The 22,280-nt window shown below is 39.2% G+C and overlaps 1 protein-coding gene across 3 annotated transcripts in view; it reads left to right on the forward strand.

The window, feature by feature from the left end:
* The window catches only part of SGCD (sarcoglycan delta), a 1,013,702-nt gene that overhangs the window by 596,777 nt on the left and 394,645 nt on the right, over positions 1 to 22,280 (forward strand). For all 3 annotated transcript variants that reach the window (XM_047774935.1, XM_047774843.1, XM_047774755.1), the window contains one exon: positions 17,247 to 17,435. In XM_047774935.1, the coding sequence (XP_047630891.1) occupies positions 17,247 to 17,435 (189 nt within the window). The remainder of the gene's footprint in view (positions 1 to 17,246; positions 17,436 to 22,280) is intronic.

Here is a 22,280-nt window from a genome sequence, read left to right on the forward strand (position 1 = left end):
GAATTAATAAATTGAAAGCTGATATTCTAGTTAAAAAATAAAATGTTAAGTGCAAGTCTGTGGTTAATAGATGCAAACTATTGCATTTGGAGTAGATAGGCAATGAGATCCTGCTATACAGCACAGGGAACTATAACTAGTAACTTGTGATGGAACATGATGGAGGATAATGTGAGAAAAAGTATATATAAATGTATGACTGGGTCACTTTCCTGTACAGTAGAAATTGACAGAACACTCTATATCAACTATAATGGAAAAAATAAAAATCATAAAATAAAAAAATAAATAAAATGTTAACTGTGATAGAAATCAAAACAGTCACTGCCTCTGAGGATGGGGGTTGATTAGGAAGGGGCATAAGAGGATTTTCCAGGGTGATAGACGTGTTCCCTATCTTGACTGATTTTTTTTTATGGCCACACCTGTGACATTTGGCAGTTCTGGGCTAGGGTTTGAATCAGAGCTGCAGCTGCCAGCCCACTCCACAGCCACGGCAGTTCCAGATCTGAGCTGCATCTGCAACCAACGCTGCAGCTCATGGCAACACCATATCCTTAACCCACTGAGCGAGGCCAGGGATTGAACCTGCATCCTGATGGATACTAGTTGGTTTCTTAACCCAGTGAGCCACAGTAGGAACTCCTTGACTGAATTATTTTTTACACAGATATACAAACTTGTAAAACTCAAGCTGTTTTGTGAATATCTGTATATTTCACTAGGAGTAAGTTATACCTCAGTAGACACATGTGCATAGGTGCATGTATACATACAGACATATGCGAAAGCATGCAACTTACTTAGCAAAGTGCAGGATGATTTCTTGCCTTTAATGTTATCCTGCTTTTCTCTGGACACTTGAGTGTGTGTGTGTGTTTTACAAAAGAAATGCCATGGCTCAAAATGAGATGAAGATACTTTCCTTTCAGACCAGAGATTTTACTACAGGCATTTGAGAGCCCAGGTAAAAGCTAAAGATCCTTGCCAAACAAAATTATCAAGAGAGAATCTGCTGGATCAGTGCTAACTTTATGGAAATATTGAATCATTATAGAGGGATGTGTCTAATTTGTTGTAGCTGTTTTTCATGATGCTGTAAAAATTTATGAATTTCAGAGGCATATAAAACGGTTTATTACCTAGGAAAAAATGCCTATACTTAGAGTAACATGCATCCTGGCTTAAATATAGTAGTCATTTAACAAGTATATAAAGAATGTTTTTAAAAGTAATATCCATGTTGAGAAATTCTAGTTAAAATTATCACAAAAACATGTTTTTAACTAGTAATCATATTCTTCTGATCAAGTATATACACATATCTGGAAACATTTAACATAAGAATTAGAGCAGATTTTTTACCCAGGCACACTGTATTCAAATTCTTACTGTCTTGAACAAGCCGAGTGACTTTCGGTGGGTTCCTTAATCTCTCCATTTCTCAGTTGCCTCAGTTGTAAAATGAGGATAGTTATTAACACCTGATAATTATATGTCTATAAGGATTAAATCAGTATGGGATTTAGAACTATGCCCGGCCCTTGGTAACCATTATGAATGCATTTATCATCAGCTTTTTTATTCTTTATGTTAGGAAACATGGTTCTGTTGTGACTTACCTTAGGGCATCGTTCAAAAGGTGTATGTGTGGTGATTGATGAAAGTGACATCAAACAGGAGTTTGAGTTGGAAAGACTGAGTCCTGGAATTTGCGGGAAACATACTGGTTCCCAGCGTAGTGGACTCTGGTCTTGTGGAGAACTTACTCTGTGGCCTTGATGAAATCACTTCACCTCCCTAAAGCCAGCATTCTCATCTTTAAACAGTGACTTGAACTTTATTGTGTTCATGTTCTCTTCAAGCTTTGCATCAATTCTCTGATCTTAAATATTTGAGTCATGTTCCTTATTATTTTATTACACAGCTTGGTCATCAAGTCAGAGAAGAGCTGTAGTGCCCTGACTGCAATTGTCATCATCAGGTTCTAGTCAAGAGTCATCCCTGGGGATTTCAGATGCACTAGCCTAGTGCCATACAGGGCAGCTGCAGAGGATTGGCCACTCCTGTTAAGAAAGCTGGCTGTAGATGAAGCCACGATGGGTAGATGCAGTGTCCTTTGCATGTCAAAATGTCACTGTTAAATGTGCTACCAGTGTTTGAAATTATGTTTCCTCTTCAAGCTGTCCAGTCTACATTCTTGTCTGGTTTCCAAATTGCGTTATAAAGGACCACCTTTATAATGATGACTGAGTTGTAGGCTGAGCCAAATCTGTGATCCTCGAGATTCCTTCAAGTCTTTGCTCAGCTGTTCTTTTCCCCATGAGGTCAGCCTTACTCATGGTTTTACAATTTGAACCTGCCCTGTTCTCCACCCGCTACCACTGCTGATCTCCCTTTTCTTGTCTTCTACCTGTAGCCCTGATTCACTTATAAGTTTCAGCCATAATTTTCATATTGGTCATCTGTCTCTGCCATCACTGCCTCCTGCCACTGCCATTAGATCCGGGATCTGTGGCTTTTCTCATTGATGTGTCCCAAGTGCATAAAACTGTCATGGGGCAGACTCAAAGGAAAACGCAGCTTTGTCAGGTGGTGTCAGAGTTTATGCCTTTTTAAATGCTAAATACACTTAAATGGTAATTCTAAGTGCCTTGCTTCCTATTCAGGGAAAGCGAGGTGGCTCATTTTGTGTCTAATGGAAGGAATTTTGGGTCTGAATTTGAGTCCAGACCCCAACCAACTCACTAGTTGGGAGAACATCCTTCATTCCTTAGGACTCCGGTATCTTGATTCATGAAAGAGTCTTAATAAAATTGATCCCTCCGAGTGCTGTCAGGAGCGCATGTGCTAATGTATATGATAATGCCTAGTACAAATATGTATGTGTATTTCCAATCATATTTCTGTCTGAAACAACCTCAACTGACACCTCATGTATCTAAATTTCTAGAACGGAGAGAATTAATGTTAATAACTATACTAAAATATCTTATAATTCATTAGAGATATATATTTTGAATTTAAATGTAAGGCATATACTTTAGAGGAAAACTTTGATAATAGGTAATATAATGTTCATAAACACATACACACACACACACTTTGAGCTAGAAGTTCTGTGTCTCAGGGCTTCTCTGAGAGTCTATTTGGACATATATGAAACATGCATGCCCCATCCTGTGGCTTTAAATATGACTCACATGCAGAAGACTTAAATATTTAATTTCTAAGTCCAATCTTCCCCCTGAATTCCAGATTCATTTCCAAGTGCCTTTGTGACACCACCCCCATGGATTCTTCCATGCATTTCAAAAGATTGTGACTAAATAGAGCTGTCTCTCTGTCCCCACACGCTCCACTCGCCTCCTGCTCCTTGTGAGTCCACCGTCAGTCACCCAGCTGCTCATGCCAGGACCTTGACATTCTCTTGGACTGCTGTCCTTCACTCACACGCACCCTGTGTCTCTGGAAGCAGTGAATCTCATTAGCCCTACTTTCCAAATAGATTCCAAATACAGCAACTTGCCACCTTCTTACTCAACTTCTACCCATATCTGGGCTGCTGTCACCTCTCTTTGGTAAATGCAGGAGTCACAGGCCTCTGGTTTCTCTGCTGGCATTCTTGTCCCTTGTAGTCTGTTCCTTAGAGAACAGTGAGAGTGATCCCAAGGTGAAAATCTGAGGACTCTTGTGCCTCGGTTCTCTGATAGTTTCTGTCACCATTAGTGTCATACCTCTGGCTTTACTGTGGCTTACAAGACTCAGTGTGCACCCCTGCTGCCTACACTTCCAAGCTTCTTTTTCAAACTCTCCCTTTTGTATGCTGTGATCTAGCCACACTGTTCCTCCAACATGCCCAATAAGCCCCTACCTCAGGGCCTTTGCCCTTGCTGGTCATTTCCTCTGACTACTCTTGCTTGTCCGTGTTTTATTTTATTTTTCCCTCAAATGTGTCCAGACAGAGGGGCTTTCCCTGACTGTCCTACAGACAGAGGCCTCCCCAGTCATTGCCTGTGCCCTTCTCCAGCTTTACTTTTTATTCCTAAGACTTAGCCCCAGAATAAATATGACAAGTTAGATGTTTGTTGATCTGTTAATCATTTGGTCCATGAAAATATAACATCCAAGATGCAGGGAATCTGTCTTTTATGCAGAATGACTGGTGCCAGCTAGCTTATTTGTCAAAATAAGCATTTCACAAGAAATTTACTGGAAGGAACCTCAATGTGCCATCACTAAGGTGTTAGTTAAGTTAAATATCATGTATTCATACAATTTAAAACTAACTTAAACAGATTTCTGTATGTTTTTGTGGGACTATCACTGAGCTATATTAAATGGACCAAGTTATATTGGAAATAATATGCCCTTCTTTGTGTAAAAAATAATTTTATTTATTTGTACCTTTTAAAGTGCTTTCCTTTTTAGGGCCGCATCTGTGGCATAAGGAAGTTTCCAGGCTGGGGTTAGAATCAGAACTAGAGCTGCCAGCCTACACCACAGCCACAGCAACGCAGGATCCAAGCTGCGTCTGCAACCTACACCACAGCTCATGGCAACGCCAGATCCTTAACCCACTGAGCAAGGCCAGGGATCGAACCCACGTTCTCATGGATACTAGTTGGATGCTTTACTACTAAGCTATGATAGGAACTCCCCCCAAAAGAAAAATTTAAGTGTGTGTGTGTAATATGTATATGCTTTGAATGTATATATTGAGTAAAGTCTGTATGTGTTATTGAACATTTCTCTAAGGATAAGAAAAAAGCTGGTAATAGTTGCCTCTATGGAGAAAGGCTGAAAAGTGTAAAAGAGATTTTCATAACTGCATTTTCTTCAGCTCTTTTAAATACATGTGCTTTTCTCAATTTTTTCAGTGAAAAATGTTCAACACTTATTCCAATTCTTAGAAAACTAGAGGATGTAATATGTAATACCTAACTTTTAAATTAATACAAACCTTCATTTAAATAGAACATGCCATTCCTGGACTATTTCACATAAACAGGCAGTTCATCTTCTAGATGAATTTTACAGAGAAAAAGAAATGTTGATTGTTACATCAAAACTAAAAGTGATGAATTTGTTACAGTTGTCTAAATTGTGCCAAATGTTAATAATCCAAGACTAAAGCCTTCCCTGGTTGGCTGAAGGAAAACAACCCCTGAAAGCAGAGAGTTTTAAATCTGAAATCTCAAAATTAACATGGTTAATGGAAAACTCTTTATGTTCCACAGTAATCCAAAATGACTCAGATTCAGAACAAACTCTAGAAACTATAATCAGCCTGGGAGAGAGTTTATGCCTGCTATTTATATAAACTATTGACAACTGTAAACAGTGATGGAATTCATGTTTACTTTTAAATGTTCTGGAAGTTCCAACGTGCAGCATCATTAATAAACCCTAGCTCCCTCGATTTGCATCACTTGTCTTATTTCTAAATAAGGGAATGGAGTTATCAGTCTTGCCATCTTAATTATTTACCCAATCCGTAACCTATAAGGTGGACCGTAGTTAGACAACAGCCTCCCTCTACAAACCCCTCCCTTCGCCGTTCCTCTGAGCTCCCCCTGCTGGCCATCCTGCTTAACTTGAGGATGCTCTCAAGGCCATAATGGTTGCTGTGTCCTCTACTGGAAAACTTGGTCCACTTCTGGGTCTCCCCTTAATTGTCACTGGTCAGAATAGTCCTCCATAACGAAGGTGGGTCATCCCTACTAGGGAACCCTCTCTGTTTTCTTTCCTCTTAACTTTAGTTGTAATAGTTTCATCCATTTTTATTTGCTTTTTGTCCATCTCTCCCATTAAAATACAAGCTTGATGAATACAGAAATACCCTGCTCATCCTTTTGAAGCCCTAGATATCTCCAAGATCTGCTGTGGTACCTGGCACATCATAGATGGTCCAAAAATTTTTTTTTTCTGTTGCAAAAAATAGGTATTGGTGGTTTTCTTCACAGCCAGGTCTGTGCTTTACCATGTTTCTTTCCCCCACGGTATGAAACTGTATGGAGAATTGTGCTCGTTAGCACTCTCTTAAATCACCTGATGGAACAAGATTTTATGAAACCTCGTGAGAAGAGTCTAGCACGCCTTAATAAAACGCCTTCCAAGGCCTCCTGTTCTCAGCTCTACCCTCTTAGTACAGTGGATCATGGCCCATAAAATTTTACATGCCTCAAAGAAAAATCCTCTGGCAATTTGATAGCATTGATATGTCTTTAGAAAGTTTAATGATTGTTTTTTGATCATTGCTCAAAACATAATGCCGTCTGGCATAGCAGATTGATAAAGGGGATACTGTAACTGTTTTCTAGGTATCTCATTTATTTGGGGGCGTGGGAAAGTAAAGAAAACGTTTGTTCTTCTCTTGAAGGAGAACCCAGCTGAAACAAAACAGTGAATGTAGGTAGAACGTCATGGCTTCTAGAATGAGGTTCTGAGCCTTGTGAAGTCTGCCAGCTGTATGTATTTCTGCCCCAGGACCTTCCATCATTCTTCTGTCAACTGGTGACATATAGAAAGGGGATAATACAAGATTTTCTAGTAGCTATTTGATATCTACCAGATTTGGGAAGGGGGGTGAACGTAAGTATCCACTTGAGTGTGATGAGGCCAGTTTCTGTGTCAAGATGTCAAAGGCTTGTCAGAGCAGTGAGACCTAACACGAAGCTCAGGAGAGTTCTCCTACAGGAGATCCTTCAGCTGGACATATAATGTGACTTCCTTAGTTAGAGAGGCAACAGCTACAGAGTCTAGGTACCACTTAGGCTGGGCTGGGCTCGAGGATCTTTGTGAAGGCTTTACAGTGAGCATGGAATTTATGCAGATTGTATGACTCCAGTGACTGATGGTGGACATTCGTGAGGCTATCAGGAAAACCTTCCCAAGTAGTGGGGTCACTGAGGTCTTAGCGGTGTGTGCAGTGACAGAGTGAAACCGGGCCGCACCGGCTAAGAGGAAGTTCTTCACAAGCCCACGTCATAAAAATGGATCTACTCCTTGAGATTGTCACATTGAGTTAGCATCAAGGCTTTGATTCCATAATGCTACATAATCCTGGGTATGAACATTTGAATGTGTGACACCAGGTGGTTACAGCTCAAAACCATGCTTTTGTAATGCCAAGGGGGAGGAGGAGGGAGTGGGGTGGTTCGGGGAGGGAGTGGGATGGATTGGGAGCTTGGGGTTAATAGATACAAACTATTGCCTTTGGAATGGATTAGCAATGAGATCCTGCTGTGTAGCACTGGGAACTATGTCTCCTCACTTATGATGGAGCATGATACTGTGTGAAAATAGAATGTGTACATGTTAAAAAAAAAAGAGAAAGAAAACCTATACCTTCTTCAAAACAATGAGCCTTAGGAAAACTGTTTCATGTCTCTTATCCCCCAAATGCAAAAACAGCTCAGACAATAAATGAATTATTAAACAATCAAAAAATAAATAAATAAAACACCCATCCAGAATGACCTTCTTTAGAAACTGCACTTTGGTCATACATGGCAGCTATTTAATTAGCCATGATTATGGTGATTGTTACATTATGACATCACCTGGACAATTGGATTCCTCCCTATCTAATGGCAAGCCACAGGAAGTTTCACTACATTCCTTCTTTGGGAGATAGAATCATCTTGTGTTTTGCATGCCAAAAAAACCCACCACAACAACAGATTATCTTTAAGTCAACTGGATTTGTTGATAAACAGGTGAACACTGAAAATAGCCTCATGAGACAGTAGAGTGATGCCTTAGAGTTGAATCTGCTTAACATCAATGTAATTGTCTGTGCTTTTGGAAAGGGGGGCAAGTTGTGTAAGTTTTAATTTCTTTGCTTCTGATCTTATAGATGTTTGCTTATTACTGGAGGACATGCTTTGCTATTTAACATTGGCTTGATTTTTATTCATTCAATGAACAAATGTATGCTGTGGTATATATGTAATTATACATATGTATAATTACATAGATTCATACATACACATTTAGATGCTGCTACCATTCAAATAAGTTGTAAATACTTAGAAGAGTGTGGGATTTATTCAGAGAGATGATACATATCACTGTAAAATATGTTGTGTGACAATGTAAAGAAACTCCCAAAGACCGATGGGAAATACTGTTGTGTGGTGGTTCTCAAGAAAAGGATTTATTCGGATAGAAGGATCCTGTCTTCAAATTCACATTCCTGATGCACCCCCCCCCCCACAGATGTAAGTAAGCCTCTTAGGGAGTATATTATACTGTTTGAAGTTTAGTTTGCTAAATCATTCAATTTTTGAGAATGTTTTGATACATAATTGGCATAAAGGAAAGGAAAAAATAAGATTGTTAATTACATCAAACAACAAATATTTATTCTGTACCTGCTCTGGTCTAGGCACTGGTGTACTGTTATAAATCAGATTATCACTCCCTTGTTTCAAATTTTGCCCTGGGTTTTCACAGACTTTTCAGTAACATCTGAACTTTTTTTTTATTGTTATTTCCCCAATATAATTTTTTTTCTGCTGTACAGTATGATGACCTAGTTACACATACATGTATATATTCTTTCTGCCATTATCATGCTCCATCATAAGTGACTAGACATAGTTCTCAGTGCTACACCGTAGGATCTCAAAGCAGTAGTTTGCATCTATGAACCCCAAGCTCCCAATCCATCCCACTCCCTCCCCCTCCCCCTTGGCAACTGCTTATTAGGATGGGTTGCCCAGCATCATCCAACTCTAGCCACCTTTGCAGGCTCATCCCACGCCTGTCTCTGCTTCACTCATTACAGGTAGTCACACAGACATTGTCCGTGTTGGGGCCCTAGCCTTTGATTCCCTTCCCTTCCTCTGCTTGAGACAGTTTGATGCCTAAGCCCTGCCTTCACTGTCTTTTTCCTGCCCTTCAAGTCTCAGCTAAAATGTTACATCCTCGGAGAGCTCTTTCTGGTTGAGTCTGTACAAGGCACCTTCCATCTTGTGATGCTCTCTTTAACATTACCAGATACTTTTCATCGCAGATGCTTCGCACAGTTCGTTTGGAACTCTTCATGAGTTTGTTGTGCATTGTCCACCCCACCTCCCCACGTAGGCTGTGAGCTTCATGAAGGCAAAATCATCCTCACTTACGGTATCGTGAGCAGTACACGGGATTGGATCGATGATCAATAATTATTTGATGAGTATATGGATGAAGGATGTGTAGATGGACCATTTGGATGTAACTGGAACGTAAGTGATAGATTGGGTTTAATTTTCATAGATGTACACAACAAAGGTATGACCCTGGACATTGTGTCTGAGGTGAGGAAGGAAACACTGACTCCCAATGTGAACTTGAAAGAAAAGCAGAGAAGAGAATTTGAAAAGACAAACAGAAATTAAAGGAAAGAATCCCTGGGCTTGCACTGTCATGAAGGCTAAAAAAGAACAAATTTCTAGGGAAGAGGGGAAGCTGGCAATACCCAAACTTCAGACGTTCTAAGGAAAATGGTTGTTAAGAAAAGCATATTGAATTTCGATCATGGACATCACGAGTGATTTTTGAATGGACCATTCAATAGATAGATGAGAATATGAGATGCCTAGTGTTTGCCAGGGACCTGGTAACCCTGGGCATCAGTGAGAGTAAAAATAGGCAACACGTAGAGAGGATTATAAAGGTGAGAAAAGATTTTGTTTAATGGGGAAAATATTTGCGCACACCAAAGGCTGCAAAGAACATGATATTCAATATATTGCTGAAAGAGGATGATGGAAAGGAAATTTCCAGGGTAGGAATGCAATGAAAATATGAGGGCTGGCAAGGCGTATATTTAGGACACAGGAGGAATCTGGGTAATCCGGTGAGAAATAGCACAAATAGAGGCAAAGATGGGTCAGGGATGCTTTTTGTGTGTGTTTTGGAGGTAAATTTTTGTTCTTGAAACATGTTCTTTAGCCTTTTATATCCAGAATCAATTTTGGTTCTTGTTAAAAATACAGACTTCTGGGAAGCACCCTGACTAACAGAATTATTCCTTAGTGAAAAGCCTAGGAATCTGCATATATTGTTTCCCAGGGTGGTTCTTACACATTCAAAATATCTCCCAGTGAAACTAGATAATTTCATTGAGCTCATCTAAGAGCTAATGTCTTGTGGTGTTCCATTGAGATTTTGGTGTACATATGGGGTCCTTTATGGGAGGGACCTCATAAGAAACTATCCAGGTTTCGTGAGGCCTGAAGCTTAAACAGTTTATCTGGCTGTTTTAAGGGGAAAAAATACCTCAAAAATTAGGAATATAAACTCAAGTTAAAAACATGGTACTTACAATGAGAAAGGAAATGATTAATTTTAAAGAGCTGACCTGTCATAAAATCCAGAAAATAATATTAATAATTAACTATCTGACATATTTTTTTCTACAGTTTTTGGTTGCATATCCTTTGAATGCCTCGTCATATGACAGCTGCTTGGTGTTGACACTTTCTCTAGAGACAATAGAGAGATAATTGTCTCCTATAACAATTTCAGTACAACTTATTTTTTTAACTGATGGTTGTATAAAGCATCAACAGAAGTATAAAGCATGCATCTTTACATAAAGAATACAGACACACAGCACACACAGCCTGAAAACACAAGACGTTTGATTAATTCCCTTTTCCATGATTCACATAGAAAAAGAAAAACTGGGGAAGATTTATTTCATGGGCTGCATTGAGTATATTCTTGATAGGAAAGAATTTCTGTTTTGACTACATGTCAATGAGAATCAAATCCTACACTTGAAATTTTATGTACCTGATGATTAGGAAAAAAAACTTCCAACTAGCCTCAGGCTCCTCTGCTCCCCATGTGTTTCTGGCCCTGGCTATCACAGGACATGTTCACACTGAGACGTGTCCCTGGGTCCTGCAGCTTCATGACTCCATGCTCGATGGGTTGGTGCCAAGGGTGTAAGGAGAGTTCCTAGAAGACATCCCTACACCAATAATGTACCTCTGTAGGGTAGTGTCTGCAAATTGTGTAAATATATACCACTGCACCCAAACTATGTGAACCCCCAGTTCAACTTCCTCTTAGTTGGACCTCCAAAATTCATCTAAATCGTCCAAAGCCACCCAACATGAAGAGACGTTGAAAAAGACAGGATCTTAGCTAGTTGCAGTTGAAACATCTTACTTTAGTTGATTTTACAGAAATGTTATGATGCCGTTAAGACCCCACCAGGGCCCCTTCCAGAACTGTGGGAGGGACCTGGACAAGGGAAGCGTGAAACTTGAACTTCATTCCCATACAGTGCATTTCTCCTGGGGAGGAACAAAAAAGAAACCCAGATTGGAGACTGTCTTTCCTCCTAGGTTTTATTACTAAAAGCATGTTTCAGCTTTTGAGTAGAAAAATGATGGACCCAGCGTATCTAATTTTTCTTTTTCCAAGCAGAATCATTCATAGCAGATGTATCCATTCCCTTAGTTTTTGACAGGCACACTTTGTATTATAATAATTTGTATGAAATGTCTCACTCCTTTTCCCTTCTTCCCCTTTTTTCCTTCTTTCCTTTCTTTTTTTCCTTCTCTCCCTCTGTCCCTCCTTTTCTTCCTTCCTTCCCAAATTGTAGACTGGAATGTATTCTTTTATGTGGCTTCTTAAAATAGGCAGGGGATATGGTGGAGATACAAGAGCTTTTATGATACACACACTATACCACTGCACCATGTATTAGAGGATCTGGGTTCGGATTCCCACTCAGCTTCTAATTCACAATGTGACTTGAATGGTCTCTGCTTCCTCGTCCTGGCTTTGAGCTCCTCAGTTGGTCAGGAAACATGTGGGCCAAAATCACTGCTTCAACAGAGGAGTCCAGAGTTTTTGTAGAAGTGCCTCAAGGGAGGCTAAGCCTTTGTTATTGCTTTAAGCAGAGAAGCTCTGCTGTTTTGATGTTTTTTGTGCTAGCATTTGTTTTAAGATTTTTGCTTGAGGAGTACCCTCTGTGGCTCAGGGTAAGTGAGTTCTGACCAGCATCCATAAGGACACCGGTTTGATCCCTGGCCTCGCTCCGTGGGTTAAGGATCCAGCATTGCTGTGAACGGTGATGTAGGTCACAGACGTGGCTTGGATCTGACATTGTTGTGGCTATGGCATAGGCCAGCAGCTACAACTCCGATTCAACCTCTAGTCTGGGAACCTCCATATGCTGCAGGTGCAGCCTTAAAAAGACAAAAAAAAAAAAGGATTTTAGCTTGAAATGGTTGTATTGCGGGAAAAAAAAATGAAGGTTGTTTTTTAGATAAGTTGTCCCAAATGCTTAGAATAACCTGGGGAGCTTTGTAACAATTCCAGTTCCATTGTATAGCTGGGGATTTGATTTTGAATCTATTAAAAGTTTCTTTTGGATTCTTCTGCATAGTCAGGATTGATAGAGATTATATTAGATCAATGATAGGCAGCTTTATCTACTCTTTAGGATAATGTGGGGACCTTTTAAAACATCTGATACCTGGGTCCTTCCCTTGTGATTATTATTTAATTAACCTGAGTGTAGGTGGTTTTAAAAGCTTCACAGGTCCCTCTGGTATGGATCAGGAATGTGAACCTCTAGTGGAAATATTCACTACCTCTGTCAAGTTCTAAAAATCTGTGTATGAAAAAAAAAATCACATGTATGACATCCATATCCATGGCCTCATAGATATTTATTGCACATGTTATTTCCATTTTATAGCTAAGTTATGTAATGCCCCCATTGGTTGGGACACACATCACAGGAAAGGCTCCTGTTGTGGTGGCAATATTGCCAGCTTGTGTACACTCATATCGAGAATTCCCCACTGCTCTTCACTCTGCAGGGGTCAAGGACTGCTATTCTTGTCCTTGCCCTGCCACATATCCTGGGGCTGTGCACAAATGGGTCAGCCTCTCCTGTCTTGAATTGACTGACTCTGAAACTAGTAGATTAGAATCAAAAGAAGACTTGCAGATAGGATTCTCCAATATTGTGATTATTTCCTTAATTTATAGAACATGATTTAATGAAAAAGAAAGGCCTGATTTCCTTCAGTCTTCTAAGACATTTTTCCCTGCTTTTCATTGGTCTTGGTGTGTGAATAGGTCAGTGAGTGATGACATTATTGTGTCCCTGTGTTGTCACAACACAGCCTTGATCTACAGAATTGTAAGGGACTGACAGCACAATTAAGATTTTTTTCATTGTTTGAAGCTCACTGCTTGGTTGGGGACTCGAGGATTTGGGAGCCCGAAGTGGGAATTTGCAAGGATACAAACAAGACCTTTCCCATGTTGTTTGACCTGGACTTCTGTATGCCTGCCAGATGGCAGCAGGCTTCAGAGCAAATGGGAAGCCATTCATTTGTTCATCATTTGTGTGTTCATTTTTTCACTTATTCCTCCCACATACACGTATGTTTAAACACATACTCATATTAGAGCCTGATTTTAGTGCTAGCATAGTGTTCAGAATGAGAGAGTTGTATGTAGGTCTTCACTGAGCATTTCAGTTGACCCTACGTAAGAATTCACTTGTTTTTTCCTTTTTTTTTTTAGCTGCATCCACAGCGTGTGGAAGTTTCCAGGCCAGGAACCAAACCTACACCACAGCAGTAACCCAAGGCATAGCAATGACAACACCAGATCTTTAGCCCACTGAGCTACCAGCGAATGCCTCTCTTGGTTTTTCAAATGGAATTCCACTGAGGTCTAAAGACCATGAGTTCTCTGGGGGAGGTTTAGACTTAATGTCTGCATTTTAATGATTATCTGAAAACCATGGAATAATTGTATTCTGAACCATCTGGAAGATGACACCTAGGGATGTGATTTTAGAGCTTACACTTTGTTTGTCACCATGGTCACTTTGCCACCACATACCACTAAAGTAGTTGCTCTTGATGAAGATGAAAAAGAATAGAGACAAGCCTTATTCCTAGAGAGTACAGTATGCCTACATGAGGGCCAAATGGAGTGAAAACCCCAGAATAAGGACTGTGCAGTCATTTAAATGGAGAAAAGCAATAGAGGTCATGCTGTCATATAGTTTGTTGCAGAGTAGGGATGCCATGCTCGGATGACGCTTTGCTCAAACTCTTGGTATTACGCTGTTTAGTTTGGCTATTCATCACTGTTTTTAGTAGTCAGGTTTTTTTTTTCTCCCATTTTGAATGATACACATTGGTAGCTTTGTTTGTATTTAATTTTAAAATCTGTTTTGGCTGGAGAATTTTATAGAAGCAATAAGTTCACTTATAATTTTGTTGGTACCTAATTAGTAGTGCTAGGATGAAGATAATTTCTGTCAACAGTAATGGTTTGGGAAAGCTTCCTTAAAGAGTATTGGCATATTACTTAATATTGGCAAATGTTTTTAAAAATTTGTCTCAATAAAGCTGACTAAGGCGGTGAAAGATTTATATGCTGAGAACTATAAAACATTAATCAAGGAAATTAGTGGTTGCCAAGGGGGAAGGAGAGGGAGTGGGAGGGACTGGGAGCTTGGGGTAAATAGATGCAGAATGTTGCCTTTGGGATGGATTAGCAATGGGATCCTGCTGTGTAGCACTGGGAACTCTGGCTAGTCAATTATGATGGAACACGTAATGTGAGAAAAAAGAATGTACACATGTATGTGTAACTGGGTCACCATGCTGTACAGTAGAAAAAAATGTATATATACAGAAATTAAAATAAATAAATAATAAACAGGATTCAAAAGAAATTGAAAGATATTCCATGCTCCTGGATTAGAAGAATTAATATTATTAAAATGACCATACTACCCAAAGCAATCTACAGATTCAATGAAATCCCTATAAAATTACCCATGATATTTTTCACAGAACTAGAACAAACAATTCAAAAATTTGTAAGGAACCATAAAATACCCAGAATTTCTAAAGCAGTCCTGAGGGGGAAGAAATAGGCAGGAGACATAACTCTCCCAGGCTTTAGACAATATTACAAAGCCACAGTAATCAATACAGTATGGTACTGGTACACAACCAGACATACAGACCAATGGAAAAGAATCAAGAACTCAGAAATAAACCCAGAAACCTATGGTCAATTAATCTTTGACAAAGGATAAAGAATATAAGATGGGGAAAAGACAGTCCTTTCAAGCATGTGGTGCTGGGAAAACTGGACAGCTGCATGTAAAGCAATGAAACTGAAACCACACCCTCACACCATGCACAAAAATAAACTCAAAATGGCTTAAAGACTTAAACATAAGACCAGACACCATAAAACTCCTAGAAGAGAATATAAGCAAAATGTTCTCTGAAATCAACTGTACAAATGTTTTCTTAGGTCAGTCTCCCAAGGCAACAGAAATAAAAGCAAAAATAAACCAATGGGACCTAAACAAACTGACAAACTTTTTCACAGCACAGGAAACTGTTAAAAAAAAAAAAAAAAAAAAGATGACCTATGGAGTGGAAGAAAAATGATGTAGCTGACAAGGGCTTAATTTCTAAAATATACAAATAACCTATACAGCTCAACAGCAAAAAAGCCAACAACCCAATTGAAAAATGCAGAAGACCTGAATAGACATTTCTGTAAAGAAGATATATACATAGCCAATAGGAACATGAAAAAAATGCTCAATATCACTATTAGAGAAATGCAAATCAAAACTGCACTGAGATGCCACCTCACATGAGTCAGAATGGCCATCATCAACAAGTTAACAAATAAAAAATGCAGGAGAGGGTGTGGAAAAAAGGGTACCCTCCTTCACCGTTGGTGGGAATGGAAATTGGTACAACCACTATGGAAAACAGTATGGAGGTACCTCAGAAAACTAAATATAGAACTACCACATATATGATCCGGCAATCCCACTTCTGGGCATATATCTGGACAAAACTTTCATCAAAAAAAAATACATGCACCCCTGTATTCACTGCAGAACTATTCACAATAGCCAAAACATGGAAACAACCTAAATGTCCATTGATGGATGAATGGATTGAGAAGATGTGGTATATATACACAATGGAATACTACTCAGCCATAAAAACAACAAAATAAGGCCATTTGCAGCAACATGGATGGAACTGGAGACTCTCATACTAAGTGAAGTAAGTGAGAAAGAAAGATAAATAGATAAATATATCACTTATATTTGGAATCTAATATATGGCACAGATGAACCTATCTACAGAAAAGAAACAAACTCATGGAGTTAGAAAACAGACTTGTGGTTGTCAAGCAGTAGGGGAAGGGAGTGGGATGGACTGGGAGTTTGGGGTTAGTAGATGCAAACTATTGTATTTGGAGTGGATAAGCAATGAGATCCTGCTGTATAGCACAGGGAACTATATCTAGTCACTTGTGATGGAACATGATGGAGGATAATGTGAGAAAAAGAATATGTATGTGTATGGTTGGGTCACTTTGCTTCACAACAATCATTTGTAAACCTATTATAATAGAAAAAATAAAATTCTTTAAAAAATAAAATAAAATTGATCTCACTCTCCCGTAATCACTTTTAACTAGTTCATTCCTCCCATTAGCCTGCAAGCTCCTGGGAGGCATGTTCACACCTTTCTTGACGTTGAGCCTTTAATGTTTATTTAAAAAATGTGTTGATAAGAATTGGAATTGTCTTACTCATAAGGATTACTTGAGAGGGTGGTGAGTTTTCTATCAAGCAAAGCATTTAAGCAAAAGCTATGACTTTTTGATGATTCCTGAGTCAAGGGAGGCTTAATTCAGCACCCCTTTGAGTACTGGAATGGAGGGAATATCAAAATTGTTACTTTTGCCATTGAATTTCTGCCAGTACAAAATGATTACATTTGAGATAATTTTATACCCCAAATGAAGTGCCTAAGTAGTAATATTATACCACCACAATGAACTGCTGGGATTAATTTATTGTCTCAGCTAAATTCCAAATTTTATGCTCAGAACTTCGTCTCCCTTGCAAAGATGTTGGGATTCTAAGAATCATTTGGAAGATGGCTTCCTGCAGGTCCCAGTTCTCCTGTGATATGTATGTGGGTGTCTCAGCGCACATTATGAGAGATGTCTGCATAAAATAAGAGGGCTCCTGCAAGTGTCCAGAGGAGCCCCTTTTGTCCAGAGGGAAAAGATTTTTAGCGTCGTAAGGAGGGTGGACACGTACAGACAGCAGCCAGCCATATCTCTTCATCAGTTGATTTTTTCCATTCTCCTTTTCTCTCTCTCAGCAGTTTAATGTGAGTGCTTCTCTCTCACCTCGTTTATTTCAGATGCCTCAGGAACAGTACACACACCACCGGAGCACCATGCCCAGCTCCGAGGGGCCACAGGTATACAAAGTAGGGATTTACGGCTGGCGGAAAAGATGCTTGTATTTCTTTGTCCTACTCCTGATGATTTTAATACTGGTGAACTTGGCCATGACCATCTGGATTCTCAAAGTCATGAACTTCACAATTGTAAGTAAAACCCTAACAAATTTTTTACCTCTCCTTAGGGGAAGGGAAAGCATGAGGCGAGAAGAAGGTATGTGGAAAGTGATGGTAGTAGGATTCAAAATAGCCTGCATCTTGGTGTTTTGATGAAAAGGAAAAAAACAAAACAAAACAAAAAAAAAAACACTGCTATTCACATTACATGTGGGGATTGACTTCTTTCAGATCTCAGTTTTTCAAAGGCTGGTAAGAGAATTTTGAGGCATTTTTTCTTCCTTTATGATCCATCATGTGTGCTTTTCCTCCTTTTTGATAACTGAGCTTCTGTATCCTCTAACTTCCAAGCACTTTGAGTAAATAATGCAGGGAGAAATAGGGGATAAATTCCAAAGTCGTAAGGTTTCCCAAATTTTGGTAATGCTTAAGAAGGGTTTTATGAGGTAGGAGGTTGAGACAGTAAAATTAGTCTTGGGATATTATGTAAGGATTTTCACCATATTTACACCTGGTAGCTCATTACTATGGTTAATTGAGAGTTTCCTTGATTTTTAGGATGGCAGTTCTCTTTCCCTCTGCTTGGGTGGAATGGAAATGAGAGGAGCATAGCCATGTTTCATTTGCTTCTTAATTTGTGTTTAAGGTTCTTGGAAGAGTTCTTGCTATTGGTACTTAGGACCACTCTACAGATTCGACATTTACTTATTGCAGTTCAAATCAAAAGAAAATCCTGGCAAAATGATTTCAGGAGTTATTCTGAGGCTTTTCCCTAGAGCTTTCCTAGAGATTATAACAATATAAATAATATCACTTATTAGGAAGGATATAGTAGGCAGTGATCCACTGCCCTGAAAGTACCTTCCTTTCTTCTTGCGATATCAGAAGTTAAGTAATTAGATGGGCAATAGAAATAATTCTGGTTTGGTAAGGAAGGGTGACCATACACAATTAACAGTATCGTTTTCCTGTGAAAATCTGAAAAAAAAAAGAACAGTGGACATTTGGCTTTCTGAATTAGAGAGTTTATTTTTATCCTTAACACTGTATGTACACATGGACTTCGTTGCCATTTCTTCTGCTTGGGCTGCTTTTCTCCATCTTCTCTGCCTGGTAAAACCCCTCTTTAGTGCTCCTTAGCTGAGTGTATGTTTATTATTACTCCAATCATTCCAGATAATAGGTTTTAACATTTGTTTTGCCAACAGAGTGAATCTTGAGAGTAGCAAGGGCTGCATCTCTTTTCTGTAGGCCTTCCTTCATCACTTACAGGAGGGGCCAGTTGGCCCTTGACTCTTGATCTCTCAAAAAACCCAGGCTAGAAACAATGCATCAGAATGGCTCCCCTTTTTTTAAATTATAGTTGATGCACAATATTAAGCCACTTTCTGCTGTATAGCAAAGTGACTCAATCATATGTACATACATACACATTATATATGTGTGTGTGTGCATATGTATGTGTGTATATGTGTTTATACATACATATAGTGTGTATGTGTATACATATATATATACACATGCATATATTCTTTTCAAATATTCTTTTCCATCGTGGTCTATCCCAGGAGATCTGATAGAGTTCCCTGTATTATGCAATAGGATCTTGTTGTTTATCCATTACAGATGTAATAGTTTGCATCTATTAACCCAACCCCCAGTCTATCCCAGTCCCTACCCACTCCCTCCTGCAGAATGGCTCCCTTTTTAACACTTACAGTTACCACTAGGAAACTAAGCTTCTGCACTGCAGTATTAAGTTTGGAAGATGATACAAGTCAATATTCATGGAATTGTAAAGGGCCAGGATAATGTGCTTTAGAACATTGGAGCACAGTAACTTCTACTTCTAAATCAGAATCAGGAAATGCTTTTTAAACTTGAGACTGCTTTCTCTGTAGACACACAAAATTCAGAGAAGGGTTTTCAACAGGAGAAAGAGAGATGTGATCAGGTTTGTAGTCTATATACTTTCTCAGGTGAGGATGCAATGTAATGAAAAAAGTTTCTGAGTTCAGGGCTCTGCAAGATGTCTTAAGTCTGTTTGGTCTGAAGTCCAAGGGACCATAGCTGTCATTTGTTGATAGGCATGTTTTACGATGTTTTTATTTTGTATTTAAAAAACTTGAAAGTAGGAAACCTTTGGTCTTGGAGTAGAAAATAGGAGAGGACTGATGCTAGGATAGCAGAATAGAGAATAAAGATTGAAAAAGCATTTCAAAGGTGGGAATGAGACACTTCAACTACTGCTTGGACATAAGACTCTAGGGATTGGAAGACATTACGGAAGACTCCCAGGTTCTGGCTGGTGAGATGGTTGGATGATGAGGCAAAAACAAAAAACAAAAAAACCCAAAAAGCCCTAAGATAGAATCCATTACCTTCCCACAGAAACTTGGCTGACACTCAGTGTATCCCTCTAATTCCCAGTTTGGGGCTATTTTTTGTTGTTTTTAATGAGTTCGGCATACTGTTAATTAATAGAACCTGAAAGATTGGAGGGTGAGTGTGGTGGAGAATATGAACTCAACCTTTGATAACTGTGATATTACAAAAAATATGGCTTCTACACTGTGGTTCATCTGGTGAGCTTAATAGTGAGAGGTCTATGTAAATGGATATTGAGTTACAATTCACTCTAAGTGTATGTGAGTTTGGGGAGCAATGTGATATTAAGGTAATAATCTATACAAAATAGGCTCTTTCCTGTAGTTAACTAAATTGATTGCCAAAGTTGAGAGTTCTTAAAGCTTTACCAAATCAAGTACTTAGTGAGGTGAGAATAATGCCATTATTAGCCATAATTGGTGCTTTATTACAGAAATGCTTTTGAGCAAATAGAGCTCAGGTGTCAGAAAATTGGTCTTTCCTTGTATGTTAAAAGCATATTCTCTGTCACTCCCAGTATAATACATATTCTTTTAGAATTATAATTCTATTCCACAAATAATGATTTACGTACAGTGAAGGCCTTGAAAAAGAATGAGGTATTAACCAAGGTTACCCTGGTGAGTGAGAAGTCAAAGAGCACAGAAAATCACCATGATAACAGTTAAGCATTTTATGCAAGGATTTAAGACTATTGTCAATTGGAAAGCACAATTATTCTGTACACCTGGAATGTTCAATAATTAGGGATTTGGAAAGGCACACACTGTAATCAAACCCTCTGAGTACTGACAAACCACAAGAGTGATGTCATCTGAAAGAGTTTCTGAAGACTCAGCAATTTATCCAAGATTGGAGTTCCAGAATTGTCTTTGTTGTCAGACTTGCATTCTATGTCATCCCCAAGGGTATGCGCTGGAAAAGCACTTCCTTTATTACAATCTGGACAAGCATCCAACCAAGTTTTCTTTGTCCCAAATGTTAATCAGAAGAATGCGTTTTCTCTCTGCTTTTAGCAGAAGCATTCTGGTGTTCATTGTTAGGCAGAATAACAAGCTTCCATTTTTCTCCATTATTTTTCCCTACATGGAAGAGTGTTTGGTTTACCTCTATGGTCAACACCCACAGGTGAGCCTATCCTAGTTGATCACACACTCTGCTGTGCAAGGGAACTAGCATTTATTCTGTGTTTGTTCTGTGCTAGTCACTGTATTTGGCAATTTAAAAAAATCCTTTAATTTTCCAAACAATTTTACAAATTAGGTATGATAATTTTCATTTTAGTAAAATAAAATCCAAGGTTCAGAGAAGTTGAGTGACTTGCTAAAGCACACACAGCTAGTGAGGAAAATAACTTGTGCTTGAACTCAAAACCCACCCCTTTCCACCACACTGTACCCCCTCCTGCTAAAGGCTACAATGACCTGGCCTTTCAACAAACTCTGAAGCTGCCAAAGGGGTTCATCATCTCTGTTACCCACCCCATGTCATCCGATCACAAATTTCCCTCCCATCTGAGATATCCGCTGATGTTTTCTGCCTGGAGTAGTTCCCAGTAGTTCTGAATGTTCAGCACTGAACTCATTTCTCTTTATACTACAGTCAGTGACGCTCTCCCTTCACTGCCTCCATCTTTTGCTTTAGCCTCTTGGTATGTTTATATAAACATTTACTATAAACTTAATGATACTCTCTGTGTCATAGGTCAGCATGAAGACTCAGTGAGTTAATTCATGTTAAATGTGTAGAGCAGCCTCTGACCCATAAGAAGACTCCATATTGGCAACAGAAAGTCTTAGGAGACCCCACGCCACAGGGCAGAGGTTAGGGGCTCAGACTCTGGACACAGATGCTTTAGCTACACATCTGGGTTCTGCTGCGTATATTGGCAAATTTTTCAACCTCTCTGTGCTGCAATACACTGGGAATAATAGCAATGCCTACCTATTCATAGGATTGTTGCAACAAGTAAATGAAGTGATGCATGTAAAGTGCTTAGAAACAGGGATTAGCACAAAGTAAGTACTTTATGTTAGTGCTGGCCATCATCATCATTTACTGAAGGCTCATTTTATGTCTGGCACTATGCCAGCGCCACTTATGTGTATGATCCAACTTAATCCTTATGCAGATAGGTATTATGATACTAACCTCACAGGAAAGGAGGGAAGCTTGATAACCTGACTGGGGATGGCACAGCTAGAAAGTGGCAGAATAAGCACAGTTGCACAGTGGGCATGTGTTGGGCCCATAGGAAGTGACAGAATGGAGATATAAATCCAAGGAGTCTGAGTCTGGAGCTTTTTAGTCAATGGGATGGATCTTGGCGCAATACACAATGCCCTAGCATGAGCGTCAAGAACCTGGACAGCTGGTGGGCCATGAACTACCTCACTTTTCCCCTCTAGGGATCAGTGCAGAAATGAATGCTTTGAAGCATGTGTTTAGGACTGGAAAGCATCTTCCTGTTAGAACACCACACTGTTG

The sequence above is a fragment of the Phacochoerus africanus genome, chromosome 1 (assembly GCF_016906955.1).
Source record: "Phacochoerus africanus isolate WHEZ1 chromosome 1, ROS_Pafr_v1, whole genome shotgun sequence".
In the NCBI taxonomy this organism is placed as follows: domain Eukaryota; kingdom Metazoa; phylum Chordata; class Mammalia; order Artiodactyla; family Suidae; genus Phacochoerus; species Phacochoerus africanus.